General features: G+C 64.2%; 2 protein-coding genes across 5 annotated transcripts in view; one reads left to right on the top strand and one right to left on the bottom strand.

Annotated features, from left to right (window-relative positions):
• STK32C (serine/threonine kinase 32C) overlaps positions 1-2,500 on the top strand; it is an 82,683-nt gene extending 80,183 nt beyond the window's left edge. For 3 of the 4 annotated variants that reach the window (XM_027113008.1, XM_027113007.1, XM_027113006.1), the window contains 2 exons: positions 735-802; positions 1,773-2,500. In XM_027113008.1, the coding sequence (XP_026968809.1) occupies positions 735-802; positions 1,773-1,917 (213 nt within the window). In that variant the 3' untranslated portion in view covers positions 1,918-2,500. Of the gene's footprint in view, positions 1-734; positions 803-1,772 lie in introns of those variants that run through there. The other variant, XR_003433989.1, reaches the window with a different exon arrangement.
• A 49-nt stretch (positions 2,501-2,549) lies between these two features.
• Positions 2,550-20,646, bottom strand: DPYSL4 (dihydropyrimidinase like 4). The gene is made up of 14 exons (XM_027113005.1): positions 20,485-20,646; positions 16,945-17,033; positions 16,101-16,285; positions 14,019-14,183; positions 12,125-12,186; positions 11,948-12,028; positions 10,442-10,510; positions 9,954-10,074; positions 8,864-9,020; positions 8,467-8,608; positions 7,675-7,845; positions 7,230-7,409; positions 5,605-5,767; positions 2,550-4,854 (listed from the first exon to the last, which is right to left on the bottom strand). The coding sequence occupies exons 1-14, from the start codon at positions 20,521-20,523 to the stop codon at positions 4,763-4,765; spliced, it is 1,716 nt and encodes a 571-aa protein (XP_026968806.1). The 5' UTR covers positions 20,524-20,646; the 3' UTR covers positions 2,550-4,762.
• Positions 20,647-20,835: the final 189 nt, after the last annotated feature.

The raw sequence follows: 20,835 nt of genomic DNA, 5'->3' as shown, positions 1-20,835 counted from the left end.
CAAGGCTGTGAGTCCAGCGTTCTCTGAAGTTCCGCTGCTCGGACGTCTCAGCCTGTCTCCAGCTCCCTGTCGGGGCTGCGGGATGGGGCGTCTCCACATTGCGGCTGGGGCTGCTGCTTGGCTGCCCCGAGCCCGTGGCTCACACACCCATGGGGCCAGGCGCGACCACCCTGACCCGCAGTCCCAGGGCGTCCCCTCCACCTGCACACTCTCCCGACACACCTGAGGCGAGGGTCTTAGCGGTCGGGATCTCACGCCTGCCAGGGCCCTTCAGCACTCCTTGCATCTGGCCAGTTCGGGACCCAACTCCAGAACCCCATGCTGAGCGTCTGCTTCTTGGGACAGCTCCTGCCGGGGACCTTCTTAGTCAGGTTCCCCGGAGTCAGACCCTCAGATGGGATCTGTGTACCAGGCTCAAGTGACCAGGAGGACCTGGTGTGTGCGGGGGAGGGGAGGGAACCAAGCCCGGTGTGGCTTCCACACGAGTCTGGCTCTGCACACACTGCAACCACCCTGAGATAGGGGCCGGGCGTCCTTCTGTCTCTGGCTAAGGGTCACCTGGAGATGCAAACTCCCATGCGCTCCGGCTGCCGAAACAGCCCAAAGGCAGGCTCCTCAGAGAGGGGGAGGCCACAGAGCAGAAGCGGACCAGGGGTGCCCAGGAGCTCACCTGAGGGATGCGAGGGAACCTGGCGGGGTCCGTGCGCTCATCTTTGTGTCTTTCTGACTAACAGGAGAATGACTACCTTCAGGACTGCCTTGATGCCATCCAGCAAGACTTCGTGATTTTTAATAGAGAAAAGTGAGTGTGCGTGCTGGGGGCCAGTAATGGGGGCAGAAAGGACTTTTGGGAGTTGGGCCTCGGTTTTCTTGGCCACTGCAGCCACGTGGCATCAGCGGGGCTGGGAAGCCTGACCCCTGCCCTCCTCGGGGTCTCTGAGCAATGGCCCTGGGGGAGAGGGTGGGAGGTCCCTGTTCAGGCTTCTGGGGGAAGGGCTCGTTGGGCACTTTCAGCCAGTGGCCAGAATCTCCTGGGCAGACGCTGGGTGGACCTGCCCAGCTGAGGGCAGACGACTTCCTGGGCGGCCCCTGCAGTCACAACTCCCACCCCTCACTCGGTTCTTCAGGCCTGTGGGGCAGAAAGGGCAGAGCTGGCTGGCAGGGAGATACGACAGGCCACAAATAGACACCCAAAACACCTGCCACAGTGGAGGGAGGCGGCCCAGTGCTGTGGGGCCCGAGAGGAGGAGGAGTGGGGCGAGGCCAGAGGACTTCCTGGAGGAGGCGGCTCTGAGCTCTGGCCTGGCAAGTGAGCAGGATTAGCTGGTGCTCTGTCCTGCCTCAGTGACCAGGACGACGTGTGGACACTGGTTTAGGACAGTGGCCATCATCCTGGAGGTCAAGGCTGCGTAGTGATGGGACCTGGCCAGGCGCTTTGTTCCAGAATTGCTGACTCGCAGATCCTGCGCTTAAACTAGGCCCCCTTTTAGCTTCTGGCTGGAAATGGGCTGAGACTCGCCAGCCCTGCCGCTCCGAGACCGAGGGCCAGGAACGGCCAGACAGAGGGTGCTGGGCTGGAACGCCCCGTGTGCCCGCACGCCCTCTTGAGCCCATGTGGCTGGAGGAGCTTCTGCCCAGGCAGAGATGCCCAGCATGTGTCCGTGTTCCTGCGGGACCCACTCCAGGAGTCCCTGGACAGGCCCTGGGCCAGCGAGCAGCGTCCGGGGCTGCCGGCGAGGCCGCGTCAAGGCCCTCCCTGTGTCTCCCCCCAGGCTGAAGAAGAGCCAGGACCCCACGAGCGAGCCCCTGCCCGCACCTGAGCCCGGGGAGGGCGCAGAGGCCTTGGCGGACGGCGAGGGGGCGCGCTCGGCCCTGCGTGTGTGCGGCACCATTTGCCCCTCGGCCGGGAGCAGCTAGGCGGCCCCTGCCCACGGCGTCAGCTCAGGTCACGCCGGAGACTCGGGGCCTCCAGAGGGACCCGGCGGCGGGCGGAGGCCCAGCATCGACCTTCCCACGGAGTGGCCCGGTGGGTCCAGGCCCAGGCCCAGGCCGGCGGCTCCCGCTGCAGCCCAGCTGGACTTTCCCTGGACAGTCTGACCGCCGAGGCTGCCCTCCGGCTCTCGGCAGCACGTGGTGACAAGAGGCTGTGGGTGTGGCCAAGAGCAGTGGGCACGGAGGGCGGGGCCACCCGGGCGATAGCGGACGGAAGCACGTGGCCCGCACGCGGGCTCTCCTGGTGGCCCCCCGACGGGCCGCGTGGTTGGACGGGCACCCTGGTCTCCTGCCACCTGCTGTACATAGCTCGCCTCGCCCGGCCGTGCCGCCTGGAGCCGGGGTGGGGGTGGGGGGCCAGCCCAGGGGCTGCTCGGCTCCTGTCCATCAAGGGGGGAGGGGTGTGGGCGTGAAGAGTGTTTTATAGAGATACAGACCGTTCTGCTAATTTCTGCTGTGTTCCTGTATAGTTTCCACCTCTGAGAAAAACAACATGAGAACCACTCGGTGTTGGCTGTTCTGCATGTTCTGTGCCTGCTGCGTTACAGAGAACGTTCGTCTGGGAGTCGGGGCGGGGCCTGCTGGGGCAGGGCCTCCCCGGAGCCCCGGTCCTCAGCCTTGGGGTGGATGCCCGTCTCCTGCCCCCGGCGCCTTAAGGCCGCTGCAGGGTTGAGGGGCAGGTGGTGCCTGTCAGAGGGCAGGGGCACCTGGGGCAGAACCGTGAAATTGACAAGGACCGGAGCACCCCCAGATTGGAACAGCGCAGGGCCCCTGCTCCCCCAGGCGCAGGGAGTTAGGGTCGGCAGCACAGCACAGCGAGCCCACACGGGGCACAGGGGAGCCAGGGTCCAGAGGTGGGCGGTACTGCAGGATGCCCTGTGGCGGTGCCGATCCCCAGAGAAAGTTCTGGGTGGAGACTCGGTGATGTCAGAGGCAGGAACTGGGCAGGGCGTAGGTTTGGGGTTTTGTATAAACCCGTATTGTATATGGGTTTTTGTGTACATCTAAGTGTGCGTTTTGAGGCCCGAGGGGACAGCATGTCTATCTCCTGAGTCAGTGGCAGGGATGTGGGTGTGGTCTGGCTCCCCGATCACCCCGTCTCCCTCTGGGGGAGGGGGACACTGGTGCCGTGAACACTGGCCTCAGTGGAGCCCCAGGAATCCAGCTCTGAGGCCACGCTGACCAAACAAACCTGAACCAGAGGGAGCCCCCGGGAGTGCTGCAGGACCACCAGGACGGACCATCTCCGGGGGCTGCCCTGGTCCAGCACAGCACATGGAAGGCCCGGATTCACAGATGGGGCTGTTCATGTCCCCCCAGGGAGCATGACCGGAAGTGGACGCCTGGGCAGGGCCCAGAGTGCCTGGCCGTGTGAGGGGGGCGGGGCTGCCCCGACCCTTCCTGGTGCTCTTGGGGTGAAGACCCCTCCTGGGAGCGTCCCACATCTGGGGGACTGGCGCCGTTTTTATGAGAAAGAGGCTGAGGCCACGAGGCCAACCCAGCAGTTCCATCTTCTAGAAGGTTCTGGTGCAGCTCAGCCCATGGGTCTGGATCAGAACCCTGGGCTGCTCTGCCTTACAGGAGCAGAATGTAGGCTACACCTCCCCCCGCCGCTGCCCGCTGGAGGTGTGAGCTCATCGTGCTGTTCCTGGCGGGTCCCCAGGGGTCACGCTGCCCCCAACCCGCTGGGCTGGCTTGGGCCCCATCAAGGAGAATGTAGGCGGGCATCCTCCCAACCACCCCTCCCCCTCTGAATGTCTGGCTGTCTCTGACCTGCAGGCCTGGGGCCCCTTCCCTGAGAGGCAGAGAGCCTCCCTATGGCTCGGACCCAGCCCTGCCCATGCCCGGAGGCCAAGCACAGCTGGTCCTGCAGGTGGTCTCGAGGTCCGGCCTCACAGCTCGAAGCCAGGCCAGGGGGCTGCAGGGTACTCCCCAGCATCCCAAGCGTGAACCCCCAGGGGATGGCGCAGGGGTAGAGAAGTCGGGGCTCTCCACACGCCGTCGGCTTCCAGCCCAGATGCCTTTAATCGACTTGAGTCCCATGGACTGGGGCACAGTGCTGCTGGGCTGTGGGTGGCAGGCAGGTTCCTGGCTACAGGCGTCCTCACCACACAAATCTGCTGTTCTAATAAACTACTGCGACGCACACTCAGTAAAAGGAAAGCATCTCAGCTAAAGGGCCCTAAAATGCCCTGGACACGGGCTCTATGGAAGCAGAGGTTTGGCCCCTGGAAAAGTGTACAGGCGAATCTGCAGAAGTCCTGCTGGCAGCTGCCCTACACTGTGTTCCTAGTGGGTCCCTGGAGTCACAGCAGCTCTGGGCAGGGCCGGGGCGCTCCTGCCTGCGCTAAGGCACACAGGGACGGGCCGCACCTCTGCCCGTGGGAGCGGGTGGCAGAGCTGGGGGTCCTCAGGGCAGTGATTCCTGATAGGGATGAGGGCAAAACACCCCCAGCCTTTCGTCCTGGCCCGGCTGCCCTGGGCATCCTAGGAGGCCCCTGTCTTCCTGAGGCACCTGGCACCCGGGCTCAGGGCCACCTGAGCTGTCCCTGCCACCATGTCCAGCCTCCTTGCCCTGGCAGTGAAACCTCCCCAAATTCAGCCTCTCCTGTGGGGGATCCTGATAACAGGACCTGGGACCCCAGGAAGAGAGTTTCTGGGGAGGGGAAGATAAGGCCAGGCACCTTTCAAAATAGGTTCAACGAAGGGAAGGGAACAGAGGGGAGTGGCTGTCGCCCACAGGCACGCCCGCCGCTGGCACGTGCAGCACCTAGGACAGGGATGTGATGTTGGAGCGGCCGCCAGGTGGCGCCATGATCTTCTGAGCCGTGCGCCTGGCGATATGGTCATCGGCCTGAGAGCCTGTGGGGAAGCCAGAAGTGGAAGTGGCGCTGGGGACGTGACGCAAACAGGCCACACCCGCGAGGCCAGGGGTGCGGAGCCACAGCCCCACACTGCAGGCCCCCCACGCTCCCCGACGGCCCTGGCAGCTCAGCCAGGCCACCGGTCAGGCACTCCCACCACTGAGGCCTCAGATGGGCAGGCAAGTGAGGCCAGGTGTGCATGCGGCCAGAGACTGGAGGTCAAGCTTGACCCTCTGGGAATCCGGTCCGGAGGAGCAGAGGCTGGGCCAGTCCTGCTTGCCCCGCCCACGGGTCTTGCCCCGCACCGACCCCCATGATGGGTGAAGGCTGTCTTTAGCCTTTAGGACGATGCTGGATTCCAAAGGGGACCCGCCCCTGGCCCTACATCCCCAGGGGGCAGGCAGGGACGTCCATCACCTCCCCAGCAGGGAGGCTGAGACAGGATGTCAGGGGCCGGTGGGCTCCCAACCAAGGGCTGGGAAGAGAGAGGGAGGGTCTGGCTCCGTGTGCAGGGAGAGCCTGGGGCTCAGGGCTTCTCTTAGAATCCTAGCATGCTGGGAGCACAGCTGAGACCCTGATCAGAGGCCTGAGCCTGGTGGCTGCACGCCGGGCCCCCAGAGCCCTTGAAGCCCCCAGGCCCCATCCTTATGCACCTCACATGTGTGCCTCTGCGCTATGGGGCAGTGAGGGGCTGGAGGCCGGACTCCCACGTGGTCCTCGGGTCCCACAGACGCTGGGCTCAACTCACCAGACAGACTGAACCCCGACTGGTGCAGGTTGCGAACAGGTGGGACTGAGATCTTCCCCGGGCAGGCGCGGGCCTGCACACCGGCCCCCGGCTTGGTGGGCACCATCACCTCGTGGACCAGCCCGTCGTAGAGGCCTCGGGGCACGCCGTGGATCTCTGCCAGCTGTGGGCCGAGAGGCTGGCATGAGGGGGTGCTGCGCAGGCCCTGGGCTCGAGGGCAGGGGGCTCCCCGCCAACGGGGTGACAACCCACGAGTGTGGACACACACCTCCCTCCCCCGAGGCTGGGCAGCAGTGCCCCGAGCTGGAGGAGATGCTCGGACAGGGGTGGCCTGCAGAGGAGGCTCCTTTTGGAATCAGAAACTGGTCCCAACATAGTCCCCGCCTCCTCAGTACCCACCGTACTGTGGCCCCCACGCAGCCCCCGCTGTGTTCCTGAGGAAGCCCTGAGGTGGTGGCCCTGGGTCCTGCCCTCCCTGAAAATGGCCGCCAGAGGCAGAGGCCCTTCCCAGTGGCCACCATGACGGACCAACAGTCCGAGCGTCGAGGCGAAGCCTTCAGCTGTGCTGTGTCTGCAGCTGGCACCTGCCTGGGGATTTGTGGCTCACACTCGTGACTGTGGAGCTGAACCAGATCCTGCCCTGCAAGGGTCACAGTGGGGCAGGGGCGCAGGGCAAGAGCGACTGTGGGGTGTGGAGTTCTGCAGATTCGGGTCTGCCATCACCCCGGGTGTGCGACGGGGAGCCGTCCCCTCTCCCTGCTCCGTGCTGCGGCTGTACGTGGGGCTGGCCTGCCACCTCACGGAGCTTCCCAGTGGCCAATGCCCAGGGGTGCCCCGGACCTCACCCCAAGGGGTGCAATGCCCAGCCCTCTGCCCTGGACCCTGCCTCTCAGCCCTGCTCGAACCCTGAGGGAGGAGGGGGTGCTGTGCCCAGGTCAGATGTGGGCAGCAGCCGTGGTGTGGGCCCTGCAGCCTGAGACAGAAGCGTCTGCGAGTTAGGGAAGCCTCCGCTCTCCTTTCCTGGGAAGGAGACCAGCACCTGGCCCTCAGCCCAGCCCAAAAGCCATCCCTCCTCATGTGAGCTCAGACACGTCTTTAGTCTAGAAAACTGGAAACAGGGCTGGGGTAAAGCAAACCAGAGTGTACAGTAACCACGTGTGCAGCTGTGTGTGTGTATGTGACTGTGCGCATGCGTGAACCACCTGTGCGTGCAGCGCAGGGCCTGGGTGGACACCTGGTGCATCCGCCAGACTCCGGCGGGCAGCCGGCCAAGCCGCGTGGGAAGAGGAGGGCTCACAACTTCCAAGTTCACGGATGCCGGTAAACCACGTGTTCTCCTTCCTTAATTTATTAACATCCCGTCTGCTCCCAGGGAAATCCTGGGCGGGCTCTGCTAGCCTTAGTGGCAGTGTACCTGGGGGGTGGCTACGAGGCGTTTTTTCTGCTTCACACCCACGCTTTCTACAGTGACACGGGCTGCCTGGTAACGAACGCGGGCGAAGCACCGCTAAGAAGCGCCCGGAGCACTGGGGCCGCTGTGCTTTCCTGACAGTGGCCGTGGGCAGGGCTGATCCGGAGGAGGCCTGAGAGCTCATGCCCACCCGCCTGCCGGGCTCAGGCCTTACCCTGTTGCGAGCCTTTATCCTCTTGTAGACGAAGTCGGGGAAGGTCTTCCGCGGAATAAAGCGGCCAGACCCGGGGGTGACGAACAGGGCCCCGTCCTCCAGCACGACCCTGCCCTGACTTATGACCACCACGGGGGCTCCTCGGCACTCGACGCCTTCGAAAATGTTGTACTCCACGTTCTGGGGAGAACAGCCAGGGGCTGCTCAGCGTTCTCCTGACCCAGGACCCCTGAGCAGGGCGCCCACTCGGCCGGGCCGGGATTCAGTGGGAGTGGCCGCCGCGCCCTGCACCCCTTCCCCGGAGACATGGTTCTCAGAGCACAGAGCGTTCCAGGAAGAGCCGGCAGAGGGCTCACCCTCCCGCCTCCGCTGCCCTGCCCAACCCCCAGGAAGGCTGCGGGGCTCCCCAGGCCCCGCCCCCGACGTGGGCCCAGGCTTCTCTCACCAGGTGGTGGCTCTGGGCAGACATGACTTTCGTGGCCTTGGGGTTCCATATGACCAGGTCGGCGTCGGCGCCTACGGCCACCCGCCCCTTCCTTGGGTAAAAATTGAAGATTTTGGCTGCATTTGTACTGGTCACAGCAACAAACTCATTCTCGTCCATCTTCCCTGAGGCCTGAGAAGTAAGAGGCGGGGGTGAGTCGGGGGGGCGCCCTTCCTGACCGCAGGCTGGGTCTGGTCTCGGGGCTCTTGTGTGGAGGTGGCCCCTGTCCCCTAGGCCGCGTGTCATGTGCCTCAGTCGTGCCTGCAGGTCTGGTTCTTCCTGGGCACCAAGCTGGTCTCCATGCTCACTTTGTGGCCAAATGAATGCTGATGCTTCCACGATGATGTCTGTGTCCCCAAAGGACGCGACCATCCCCCTGGGGTGGCCAGGAGCCTGGGGTCAGGGCCTCAGCTCAGGGAAGGGCTCAGGACTGGGGCTGGGGTCATGGGGGCAGAGGCCGTGGGCAGGACCCTCCGAGCGAGATGGATGTCTGAGGAAATCTCAGGCCTCCTAGGGACACGTTGCGGAGTGTAATTCCACCAGGGCAGGGACCCCGCTCTCCCTGGGTCGTGTGCATTAGGACCAGAAGCAAATGTCTAGGGAGCCCTGGATGGCAAGGCTGGGGGGACAACACCCTGGGGCCCACGAGCCCCGACCTCTGCTCTGGTGAATCTGCCGCTCAAGGGGCTTCCCTCTCTGATGAACAGGCAGCATTCTGTGGGGAGGACCCTGCGTCCCCACTTCTGCACCCACCACGCATTTCTCCCAGACCACAGACATGCGCTCCTCCACGCCGTTGGTGCCCTCGGGGATGAGCGTGAAGTTGTCCCTGCCGACGGCCTTCTGGGCAGTGGTGAAGGTGCAGTGGGCACTGCCGGTCACCTGGAGGTCCCCGCTGAGGAGAGCCGGAGTCAGAGCCCAGAGGGGCCTGTCCTTCCTGAGCCACCAAAGGCCCAGCTGGCTCCACCCCTACCTGGCTGCTCGGCCCACGGGGGGTGGGGGAGAGGTTGTCGGAGAGGGCAGAGCTGGGGCCTCGGGGCGCAGGTGGGAGGGCAAGGACCCCGGTGTGGAGTCTCCGGACGCAAGAGGCCTGGAGCTGCCGGCGGGCACAGGCCAGGCCAGGGCGAGGGGCACGTAGGCAGCTCCTTACCTGGACAGCAGGGAGGCGAGGTGGTCTGCAGTGCTGGGGTCCGGGTTGAGGGGGGGTGACGTGACGAAGGCTGCGGCCTTGGCCCAGTTCTTGCCCCAGTAGTGGGAACCGTCGGTGCCCAGGCTGGCGGTGATGGGCTCCCCGACCACGACCACCCCTGCGGTGAGGCCGTGAGGGGCACTGCCGGCCCCCATGTCCCCAGACCCAGACAGGGCCTGGGAACGCCCCCCTGACCCGGCCTGCACCATGGGGTAGGTCTGGCCCTGTGGTCCCAGGGCTGACGCAAACTGCCCCTCGATCCCCCAAGCCTTTTGCGACAGCTTTTCCCCTGCTCCGGAGGCGCCCGGCCCAGGCCACCTGGGGCTCCCGAAGGGGGTCCTCTGTCCCTGCTGCCTCACACCCCTGCTGGAGCCACAGGCTGCAGTGACACACCGTCAACTGACTGCCCGGCCCGCCTGGCCACAGCCTCTGTGCAAGGACCTGGCTCCGTCAGTGACCCCCGGCCTCCTCCATGGCCTGGGCTTCCAGGGCCAGAGGGCATCCAGCCCTCAGGACCCACACCCCAGCTCCTGGACGCAGGATGTGTCCAGCGGACAGTAACATGGGCCCCCAGGGTCAGCTGAGCCAGGCTCCCTTACACGACATGAGCATCTACTCTCATGCACCATTCACACCACACACACACACACACACACACACACACAAACACATGCCACACACATCGCGCACACAGACACACGCACACACGGAGCACAGCTCTTGACACTCACTTCTGTGCAAACAGGGCCACTAGGCCTCACTTTTGCTTCAAGGCCCCCCGGTGCTCCACTGCTGTTCGGACAAGAGGGGAGACTCAGGCCACCCACCCCACACAAGGACCAGATGCCCACATCTCCCGCCGGCCACAGCCCTGGTGACCCCGCACCAGAGGCCACCCCACCATCAAGAGGCTGGCAGAGCAGCCGCTGCGTCCCCGTGGGGTCTGCCTGCGCTGAGCCTCTGTCCAGCTGGCCCAGCCCCGGGAAGCTGAGGACGTGACAGACCCCCAGAGAGACCCTGGCCCTGTGCCCCGGTCCGGGCCACCACTCACCTCTGCGCTTGGCTTGGGCGATCACGTCGGCCGCAGCCTTGCTCATCACCTTGGTGACGTACAGGGGACAGTTGGCCTGCTTGGCTACGGTGACAGCGCGGTACACGGCCTCAGCCTCCACCTGGGGATGGGGGCGCTCAGGCCACACGAGAACACTAGGGCCTCCTGACCAGTATGGGCATGAGATGCCCCCGGACCACCCATGGATCCCGGGCCCAGAAGAAGCACCCCTGGGCGGGTGAGGACCGCAGCCTGGGGCTCGGTGCCCAGAATCTGGGCCGACCCATGCAGACGCCAGGGCTGACCACGCCACCTTCTTGGCCTCACATAAAGGCCTCAGGATGACCAGTGGTAGGAGGGGACGTGAGCCTTGATTCACGCCTCCAGACGAGGACAGAGGGATCACAGCCCTGCCGGGACCACGGGGCCAGACCCAACCCCTGATGGAGGCCCAGTCGGGGGAGTGTTCCCAGCAAGCTCACACCTACCTCCTCTGGGCGGCTGAGCACGTGGCCCTCGGGGCCGGTGATGCCGAGTTCCAGCAGCCGCTTCTGCTCCTAAATACACACCACGTTCCAGCCTGGACACAGCCCAGAACACCCTGACCCTGAGACGACCCGTGCTCCCCGAGATGAGCCCAGACTTCCAGGCCCCTGAGGATCACCAATCCCAGAGAACTCAGAATGGAGCAGAGGGGTCCCGAAGTGGAGTGACTTCAGCGCCCCCAATTACAGATGAAAGAACGGGGCTTGCAAAGGGCAAGGACTTGCCTAAGGTCGCAGGACCTAAGTGAGGGGACAAGACCCCACAGCTTTGCCTGCCGTGTTGTTTCCCCAGTGGGTGAGCGTCGGGGGCGTGCGCGTCGGGGTGTGCGTGGCGGGGGCATGCGCGGGGGGACGGCGGTCGGGGGCGGGCGCGGGGGGGGGGGGGTGGGGTGGGGGGGGGGGGGGTCGGGGGCGTGCGCGGCGGGGTGTGCGTGGCGGCTGTGCGCAGTCGGGGACGGGGCTTCTTCTTGGGCAAGTTCACTCATATTACAGGTCTGAGCCACAGCGCCCTACGGTGTAAACGAGCTTCGGCGTGGAGAATGGGGGAGCAGAATCCCACCGACCCCCTAATAAGCCTCCCTGGCACTTGTGGCCCAGCGTCCTGAACACTAAGCGTGACCCACGACGTCTCCTGCCGGGCCTGGCCTCGAACCCTGGAAGCACATACAGTACCCGATGCCCGGAACCCCACATGCCCCTCCTGAGTGTCACCACCCTCCCGTTGAACTTGGGAGGGGCAGAGCCCTACGGGTCCCAGGAAGCTTCTCTGTGGGTCTGGAATGTTGGGGAGGTGGCCGTGTGTGTGCGACCTCCCGCCAGGTCCCCAGGAGGCCTGGAAGATCCTGGGCGCCCCACCCAACCTGCACCAGTGGGCGGACGGGAAAACGGGGTGAGGGGCAGAGGCTGGGGGCACCCCCCTCACAGCCCTGGGCCCACAGGGAAGGTGGGGGCGTGCGCAGCAGGGCCAGGCACCCCCCAGGCAGCTTGGGGCGCGACTGAGGACAGCGCCACTAACCCAACAGGTGTGCTCATGGGAGGGGCCTCAGTCCAGGGGGCGGAGGGCTCGGAGACCCCAGTCTCGGCACCCCTCACCGAGAAGCAACACTGATTTCGGAGAATTTTTTTTTTTTGGCCACACCGCGAAGCATAGGAGCTCCGCCACCAACCAGGGATGGAACCTGCGCCCCCTGCGGTGGAAGTGCAGAATCGCACCCACTGGATCGCCAGGGAAGTCCCTGGTTTTGGAGGCTTTTTGATCAGAAGTGTGATGATCATGGAAAAATCTGTTATGGCCAAGAGCCCCCCAGACTCCCTGACGCCCTGCCTGCTTTCCCTTTGACCTGGGCAAGCCATTTACTGGGTCAAGTTCCAGGCTCCCTCCGTCAGGGTTTGTGGGATCAGTGCTCACACCCAAGTGGGCAGGGGTCACCCCGCCAGCCCCGCCCACACCTCATCCACGATGTCGCCGTTCTCCGCGTGCACTTGGGCCACGGCTCCCAGGTCCCGGATGACACTGAAGATCTCGTACATCTGGGGAGAGACACATGGGCTGCGTGAGGCTGTGTGTCTCCCATCCACAGCAGCATGAGACACCTGCTCGCTCCCCCACTCGAAACCTGGCCTTACCTGGCCGTCCGTGCACTGGTACCTGTCCTTGTATGCCATGAAGACCAGGAAGGAGTTCACACCTGGGGGGAGGCAGGAGGGGTGGATGCCAGGAGCCTCCACTTATCCCCGAGCTCCAGGGGCCCCACCAGCTGGCCTCGTGGCCCTGGGGGACCAGCCCCACACTCTCCCGGGCCGGGATGGGGACAGAGTCACCCCGGCGCCTCCTGCTCCTCGAGCTCTGGGGTCAGGAACCAATTGTTCCCCAGTGGCAGAGCGAGGTGAGACCCCGCCCCCCCACCTGCTAAACCGCCATGGCCCCTGGGAGCCCCGGGAGCCCCGTGCCCCCTGGACAGAAGGGAGCCGTGAGCTGCAGGCTCGCTGCCTGAGCTCCGCCCGGGCTGCACAGGAGCCCCTCCCGCACTGGGCGCTGGGATGGCCCTCATGTTGGCCACCTAGCCTGCGGGCCTCAGTGGCACCTGCCAGGTCCCGCTCACAGCGCCCGCTCAGGCCCTCAGGAAAAGCAGAAGGAACAGGACCGGCTGCCCGCGGCGTCAGGGGCCCATCAGGCCAGGGTCGAGCTCCTGTGCTGTGTGGACTCGGGACCAGCTGGGGACTCACCTGACCCCCCACCATCCAAACCAGCGGCGCGCGGCCCCGCCCTCCTCCCTGTCATCTCGCTGGGTCGAAAGTGCGACCTTGAGCAAAGGCACGCGGGGGAAACTGTCACCCAGTGCTACACGAGCCGACCCCCCAGGTGGCAACCCGCCCCAGGGCGCCTGGTGGAGGCTACTGGTCAGCATGCAGGCCTGTCCCTGGACGCCACGCAGCAGGCCAGGACCAGCGCTCTGCCCCGGCAGGAGGGTGGTGGCGGCAGGTGCCTGGTTTCTACCTCTGCTCGGAGCTGCAAGGCCGCAGGCCTCCCGATCCTGTTAAGGAACAACCCGGGTGGTGGAGCCACTGCCTGGAATGAGGTGCAGAGGCTGAGAGCCCCCTGCCCACCCCCAGGTTGGGGGTCCTAAATGCCAAAGGCTACTGGTGTGAGGACCGTCGCGCTTTGGGAAATGGCCTCCCTGAACCTCCCTGCCTCCCTCGGAGGTACAGTGGGGCGGGTGGCAGCGTCTCCTGTGGGGAGGGCCCTGTGGCCTCCAGGGCCCGGCCAGGGGTCTGCAGCCAGCACCCCCCGTCTCAGCCCCTCCAGCTCCTCTCCCGGCTGTGCGCTAGGCCCACCCTCAAAGCCAGTCGCCGGAGCTCAGTTACGACGTCCAGCTAACTTGTCAAATCCTCTATAAACTCTGATGTGGTTTCAGCTTCAGGACTTTTGATTAAAAAAAAAATTAAGCCTTATCTGTAAACCGTCCTGTTTCAGCTGAGGCAGCAGTAGGTTTTATTTTATTTTGATTTTTTTTGGCAGTAGGTTTTAAGGCATCTCCTTCTAAAGGCTCTTAAGATGCTAAGAAGGCTTACAGCGCTTACCCTTCATCCAGGGCCAAGACACGAGAGGACCGAGGCGACAGCTGCGACTGCTGTGTCCTCTTCTTAAGTCTTTATTGAATTTTCTTACAATATTGCTTCTGTTTTATGTTTTGGTTTTTTGACTGCGAGGCATGTGGGATCTTAGCTCCCCAACTAGGGATCCAACCCGCACCCCCTGCACTGGAAGGTGACGTCTTAACCACTGGACCTCCAGGGAAGTCCCTGCTGTGTCCTCTTGTGAGGACAACAGCTACGGGATGCGTCCCCAGACTCGGACGCAGGTGACCTCTCAGCCCAGCAGATCTTCGAATGGCTCTTGTCCAACTTCCTCCCAGCTCGCGACCCCCTGCCCCGGGCTCAGGTCCACACAGCGCCCACCCGAGGCCAGGGAGGCCAGGCCCTGCAGCTGCCCTTCTGCCCGGCCGGGCGTCCCGCTCACCCTTGTCCTTCACCAGGACCTCCAGCTCCTCCCTGGTGCTCTCGTGCCAGCGGGGGATGTCCACGTGCAGGGAGTAGTCACAGCAGGCTCCACGGTCCGCCCTCTCCCGCCACTGCTCGTAGGCTGCCAGCAGGCTCACACCCGTGTCGGGGAACACGTGGTCCACTGTGGGGACAGCGTGGTCAGCTGAGCCCCCCACCCGTGCCACTGGGACCACCTGGGCCTCCGAGGGAGAGCGGCTTCGTGTTCCCAGGAAACCAGGAAGCACGTCTGAGAAAAGCAGAGAAGAGGCCTCATACCCAACACGGGGCTGAGGCTGCTGGGAACCTGCCCGTCGGTTCTGGCCAAAGAGGCGTCTCCCGCCGCTCGTCCCCAGCGTCTCTCTGGGCAGAGGGGAGGCCCTCACTCTCCAGTGGACACCCCCCAAAGAGCCCAGCGGCAGTTTAGGCCTCCACTTCCCGCACAGGCCTGGCCTGAGTGCGGTGCCCCTGGAGGGGGAGGGGCGGCACCACTGTCCGTGGCGCTGGACCCGCGAGCCTGCCCACAGCAGCGCACGGGGCTGGCTTCCCTCCTGCCTCACTGGCCGCACAGCCCTCGAGCGGTGCTCCCACCCCACCCCCCGGGGAAACTGGGAACGCACGTGGACACTGCACCGTCACCCCAGCCCCGCCGGCAACCCCGCGTCCAAGGTCCAAACCTGCTCGTGGCCTCTGCCAGGTGCAGGGAAAGAGCTGGGAGTGTGGTGGCCGTCGGGGTTACAGGCAAATGCCGTGCCTTCCTGCAGCGCACCGCATGTGGGCCCTCTGCGTCCCACAGTTCAGGTCACGAGCCCAGGGCCCCGCCCTGCAGGCCGCTCACAGCTCCAGCCTGGAGCTGCGGGCGGCTCCGCCTATGCCAGCCCGGTCCTGCAGCATCTCTCGCAGGCACAGGTGACATAACTACGACGGCGCCTGCTCAGCCCGGGGGGCCACCAATGACAAGCAGGACCAAGGGCCTGAAATCGCAACTCGCGATTTAATCAGACCAAAAGGTGGACCACTGTTGGGTTTTTCCTTCCACGTCGTAGTTCAGTAAACCACACCAGGTCAGGATTTTGCAACATCTAAATGTCACTTGTGAAGTAGCCCAGGGTCCCCAGAGCAGCCTTTCCCGGCGGCAGCAGTGGCAGCGCTCACTGTGTGCCGGACACAGCAAAGCTACGACGTGCGCCCACTTGCTCCATCCTCCGCCCGCTTCCTCTTGCCTGACAGACCAGGGAGGCGAGATGCGTCTAAAAGAGAGTTGCGTTGCCTGAAGTCACAGCCAGGATGCGGTGCAGCCGGGGCTGGACTGGGTGTGTTAGGCCAGGTCTAACCTAGTGGATGTGTCTGTGCTCGGGACTGCGGAGTTGGTGGCGCTCAAGGCCACGGGAGGAGGGCTGCACGCTGGTGCCTCTTCCTGACCCCTGCGCTGGCCACGAGCAAGTTCGCGGTGGGCAAGCGAATTCACCTCACAAGCTGTTAACTGGGGCTTCTCTGCCCAGCTCAGGGGGTTGTACGAGGAGAGCATGGAGCTGAGACTCATCAGGATGGCGCTCGTGCCCTGGCACAGGGTCGGCACTAAAGAAACGGTACCTCTGGGGCTTGTTGATAGGGTAATGGTATTTTTCATCATCCTTTTCCTAAAACACAGCCTCCGTCTTTAGCTCTTTTGACATGGGCAGGGAGTTTCTGCAAACCAAGCTTCAGAGGGTGTGAGGTTCAGGGGCAAATGTGTCTGACATTTCAGGCAACACGACCCCTGCACTTGGGTTTTCCAAACCTGGTCCTTAGCCAGCTGCTAGCTTCCCGGGAAATAACAAATTACTGGGCGCACACCCCTGTGCTCCCGTGGAAATCCCAGGCGTGCTCCAGAGCTGGCCCAGGCAGCACGACTCAGGATGAGGGACAGGGTTAGACAGGCACTCAAGGATTTCTTAGAATGAGATGTAATAAAGGGAAAGAGGCCTGAGAAAAACACCATCAGGGAAAGCTCTTCCTGCGACATGCAAACCTGCCAGAGGACCACGGGCTGGGATGGACACTCCCCACAGGAGACACTCACATATCATGGTGGTCCCTCCTGCCAGGGCGGCCTTGGTCCCCTGGCAGAAGTCATCGGCCGGGGTCATGCCCAGGACGGGCATCTGCAGCCTTGTGTGGACGTCCACTCCGCCCGGCAGGACCATCAGGCCGTGAGCGTCAATCGTTTTCATGCCCCCAGGGATAATGAGGTTTTCTCCGATTTGTCTGAAAGCAACAGAGATTTTGCTAGTTAGGAAGAGCCCTGAGCAAACGCGAACGGGCTCCTGGCAATGATGCAGAGCCGGGACCCTTGCCCTTGGGCTCTTGTCCCTGAGGAAAAGGGCGATACGGCCAAGACTTGACCAGCCCACACTCTGGGGCTCAGGACCGTCAACACGGAGGAGCCAACCCTGTGGCGGTCACTTAGGTGTCCACTCGCTGCTTACTGACCAGAGGCTGGAGCTGCTCCTTTGTTTTGTTTTGTTCCTGCCGCGTGGCATGTGGGAACTCAGTTCCCGACCAGGGATCGAACCCGCACCCCCTGCACTGGGAGCGTGGAGTCTTAGCCACTGGACGGCCAGGGAAGTCCCTGGAGCTACTTGGACAGGCACGAGCAGACAAAATGATAGGTGTGGTCGATAAGCATTTATTAAACACCTGCTTTGAGCCCCACACCGTACTGAAGCTGTGTGAACAAAGAAATGAGGAAGCCATCGTTCCGCTCTCTGAGGCCTCACTGAAGGCTCGGGCTGGGCAAAAGCTATTTCCAGGGAACGAGCTTTTGGGAAAGAAAGAACCATTCACGTGGATCTCCCCCAAAAGTAAACTTCTGGGTAGTGTGTGATCAACGTGTGACCATGAAGATATCTGAGGTAGAAACTCACTTTATCAAACCGTCCTCCACATACAGGTCGGCATAAAAGGACTGGTCATCATTCACGATCCTCCCGCCTCTGATCAGAAGGCGGTCACTCTATCAGAAACAAAGAAATGGGTAAGTTTCCTCCAAACTAAGTGACTCAACAGTATCTTGAGCACAAACTTTACCCTGGAATTATGATGGAAACATTCAGGCACAATTTGTGTGCATGAAAGCCAGCACACACCAAGGGCGGGCAGAGGGTACACCCAGGGCGGGCAGAGGGGGCCCGAGATGGTGGCCCTTGGGGGCAGCTGCCTACGGGCCCCGCACACGACCTGCAAACACAGGTCAGGCAGTCTGGCCTCGCCAGAGGCACAGGGTGTACGACCAGCCAGCTCCCCGCTTCCCCACGGCAAAGCCGAGGCGGTGCGAACAGCGGTGCAGTGAACCACGCGTACATCTTCACACCCGTCGCCTAATTTGTCAAGCCCAGGCCAAGGGCGGAGGTGGACCACATCTCACACGCCCCTGCCGGCCTGGAAGGTCTGCCCTACTCGTCCACCCACAGAGGCGGCTCCGGCTGACAGCTGGGGCGGGCTCCTTCCAGAATCTCTGTGCCCTGAGGCAGTGCTGGCAGGCAGGGGCCCTACCCCTGGGGAGGGAGACAGACATCACACACATGGCCGTCACAGATGGTGACAGACGCAAGAGCACAAAGCAGGTGACGTGACAGCGTGATGGGAGACAGGCCTGACTGCCTCAAGGACCAAGAAGGACCTGTTGGAGGAGCTAAAACTGGAGGTGACTCAAGCTCAGGCCAGGGCACAGCCCAAGCAAAGGCCCTGAGGCAGGAAAGAGTCTGGTTGATGCAGGAGAGGAAATGAGGCGGGGTGGGGGGGTGGTGGGGGGAATGGGAGGTGGGTAGGAGTGGGGCATGCTGGACTTGGGGAATCAGTGGGCCGCCACCTGGGAGGCCTTAAGCTGGGGTTTAAATGATCGTACAGAGTTCACATTAGCCTGTTGTAGAGAGCAGCCCGTGGTGTTCAAGGATGGAAACAGGGCCATCGCTGGAGTGGGGTCTGATGTGGTCTGGGTGAGATGTGGGGCCCCAGGCCGGCATTATGGGGCGGATGAGAGATGGACTCCAGAGAGGCTGGGAGTTGGGGAGCAGGGGCTGCTGATGCAGAGGCCATGGGGGTGCAGGGCCCCGAGGACAGCGGGGCGCCTGCCGGTTCTGGTGCCGCCTGCGGGTGGCCCAAGGGGGTGAACAAAGTGGCAGCAAGTTCGGCCAGCTCTTCGGGGCCCCCGCAGTCCGGAGCTGGGCAGCCATAAGCCCACTTCTGATGGTCAGGAGGAGGGAGTGAGGCAGAGCCGTGCATGATGTCAGGGGTGATGGTCTGACCTCAGTGGAGAAAAATGGAGAGAAACACAAAGCAGGAGCAAAGAGCTGAGTGCAGAACGAAGCGGGCGAGGGCCCAGCCCGGCAGCACTTTCCCTCCGTGACCTGCTGGAGCCTGCCACTCTCTGCGACGTGACCAGGCCGGAGTGACGGCTCTGGGACCTGGCCCGGGGCTCAGGGGTGCCCACCCAGAGGCCAGGCTAGGGCTCCGGGCCGGGGGTTCTGGCTCTTTGCACACCATCAGCCTGACGCCAAGAGAACTGACTGATGCCAGATTCTCCTATGAATCTGCTGAGAGGATAAATAATTCAGCGCTTATGAGCCTTATCACATCCTTCTCTGTTCTTATTAACATCTAACCGTTTGGGCTGAATTCTCAGATTTCTATTGACTAACGGTAAGACCAGCACCGCACGGTCTACAGAAGGGCGGCCAGGGTGCCACAGCCAGCACGGCCCTCGACCTGTCCCGTGCAGCCCCGAGCGGAGCACGGCTCGCCTCTTATGCTGGTTGAAAGACGTCATAAGAAGACTTTCAAGACTCATAACAGTCCACGAGGTTCACGTTTCAGTGTCCAAGCTCAGCGTTTACTGGAGCACTCACACCCAGGGCCGCTCTCTTGCAGCGCTGAGCAGCTGCACCAGAAACAGTGGGGCCCTCGAAGCTGAAAATACCTACTGTGTGACCTACTGCCAACTCCTGCTCTACCACATGGCCCGGCCCCAGCTGCCTGGGCCTCTCCCTTCTGGGTTCTGCAGAGGCTCACTGCCCGGTCCCCTGGGCCCTAGACCCAGCCCTGACAGGTCACGTCACAAGGACCCACCTTGCCCACCTTCTGACCCAGTGTTCAGACCCTCCTGCCTCCCCCTGCAGTGCCCCCACTCCCACAGCCCCAACTCCAGCCCCAGTGGACCAGCGCGTTCTCAGAGATGCCCAAGAAGAGGACGTGGAAGGCTTTGGACAGGAAGAGACTGTGGCCTGGGTGCCCTGCTCAATCCCCCACCCTCCAATGCTCAGACGTCTGGACTCCGATTCTGGGAGCCTTCCTGGGTTTGGAGCCAAGGGGGAAATGCAGCAGGATGAGGTGCCGTGCTCCTCAGGATGAGGGCAGAAGTTCCCCTAAACCAGCCACTTGAGTCTGAGCTGCCCAGAGACGGGATCAGCCCCCTCCCGGCCCTGGCTGGCTCCCTGCCTGCACCAGGTCTGACCCTCTCCTGTTTGCGAGGGGTGGGGAGGGCTTCTTCCTCCCTGAGTATCTCAGGAAGTGAACTGGCCACTCCCTGGGCCATCCCACCGCCTCCCGCTGGATCTGAATCCGTGGGTTCCCAGGCACCGTCCAGCTGGCGCCCAGGCGCCCGCCTCCCTCCCTCCATCCTTCCCTCCCTCCCTCCCTCCCTCCCGCTGGGCTCCTGGCCGCACGGAGGGGGCGGCTTTGTTTCCTGGCAGCGCGGGGTGTACAGTGGGACCTCCCGCAGCAGTGCGTGTGCTGTTAGAGGGTCGCCTCCCCGGACCTGAGCTGCCTGATGCCCGCACAGTGACTAGCGAGCCACCTCCTCTCTCCCCCCACCGCCCGCCACCCCGGGGGCTCCGAACCCCGGCTCCATGGAGGGGTTCGGGTCGCCAAGGGCTCCGGGCCGGGTTGAGTTGCTTTGTCTCGGACAAAGAGCTCCTGGTGGTGCGGCGGCGGCGTGGGCGCGGGGTGGAGGGGCGCAGGATGGGGATGGCATATCTGTGCCCCGAGGCCGGAGGCCGGACCGGGGGTGTCAACAAAGGGCCGCACCGACGGCCCACTCCGAATCGGAGCTCCCAGAGAGGCCCGGACGCACGGGGGCGGGGTGGGGGGGGAGGAGGCAGGTGCATCTGCGCTTGGGGAGCAGGCCTCCCCCCGGCCCCAGCCCTCCCCCCGGCCCCAGCCCTCGCCGGGAGCAGAGGAGGGTCTGGGCCTATGCGCCGGCTCCATAAAGGGGTTCCGGCGCGGCGCTCGCGGGCACCCCGGGCTGGGCGGGAAGGAGCGCGCCGGCACAGGGGCAAGCGCGGGGGCTGGACACGGAGGGAGGGGGGCCCGGCGCAGGGCCGGGAGGGTCTTCCCCGGGGCCCGGAGGCCAGGTCCCGCCCGGGACAGTGGGCCGGAGGTGCGGAGCGGGCCCCGGGAGCGGAGCTCACCGTGATCCGGGGGATGCTCTTCTTGCCCTGGAAGGACATCCTGCTCCTCCGGCTGCGCCGCCGTCTCCTTTGGCCGGCGCGGCCCGGTTCGGGCGTTGCGGTCCTGGGGGTCCCCGGCGGCGGACGCACGAGCTAGGCCTCGACGTGGGGGCGCACAGAGCCCAGGCGTGCGCGTGGGGGCGCCGGGCGTCCAAGTGGGAGCGCGCTGGGCCGCGCGGCTCCGTTGCCGGCCACGCCCCCGGCCCGGCCACGCCCCCGGCCACGCCCCCCGGCCCGCCGCTGCCGCTCTGCTTTCAAGCCCCGCCCCGGCCGGGCTCGGTGACTGTACCCGCAACCCCGGCCCTAGGCGCG

The sequence above is a fragment of the Aethalodelphis obliquidens genome, unplaced genomic scaffold (genome assembly GCF_003676395.1).
Source record: "Aethalodelphis obliquidens isolate GAN/ISIS:26980383/991018 unplaced genomic scaffold, ASM367639v1 scaffold11, whole genome shotgun sequence".
NCBI classification, from domain to species: Eukaryota; Metazoa; Chordata; class Mammalia; order Artiodactyla; family Delphinidae; genus Aethalodelphis; species Aethalodelphis obliquidens.
Note: the sequence above shows the minus strand (reverse complement) of the source record. Positions and strands in the feature narration are given on the sequence as shown.

Coding starts and splice junctions, on each gene's coding strand:
- DPYSL4 (XM_027113005.1), bottom strand. CDS start 20,523: ATGTCCTTCCAGGGCAAGAAGAGCATCCCCCGGATCACG. Junction 16,286..16,944: donor GTGGAGGACGGTTTGATAAA/GTGAGTTTCTAC, acceptor TGTTGCTTTCAG/ACAAATCGGAGAAAACCTCA. Junction 9,021..9,953: donor CGCCCAAGCCAAGCGCAGAG/GTGAGTGGTGGC, acceptor GCCTCACCGCAG/GGGTGGTCGTGGTCGGGGAG.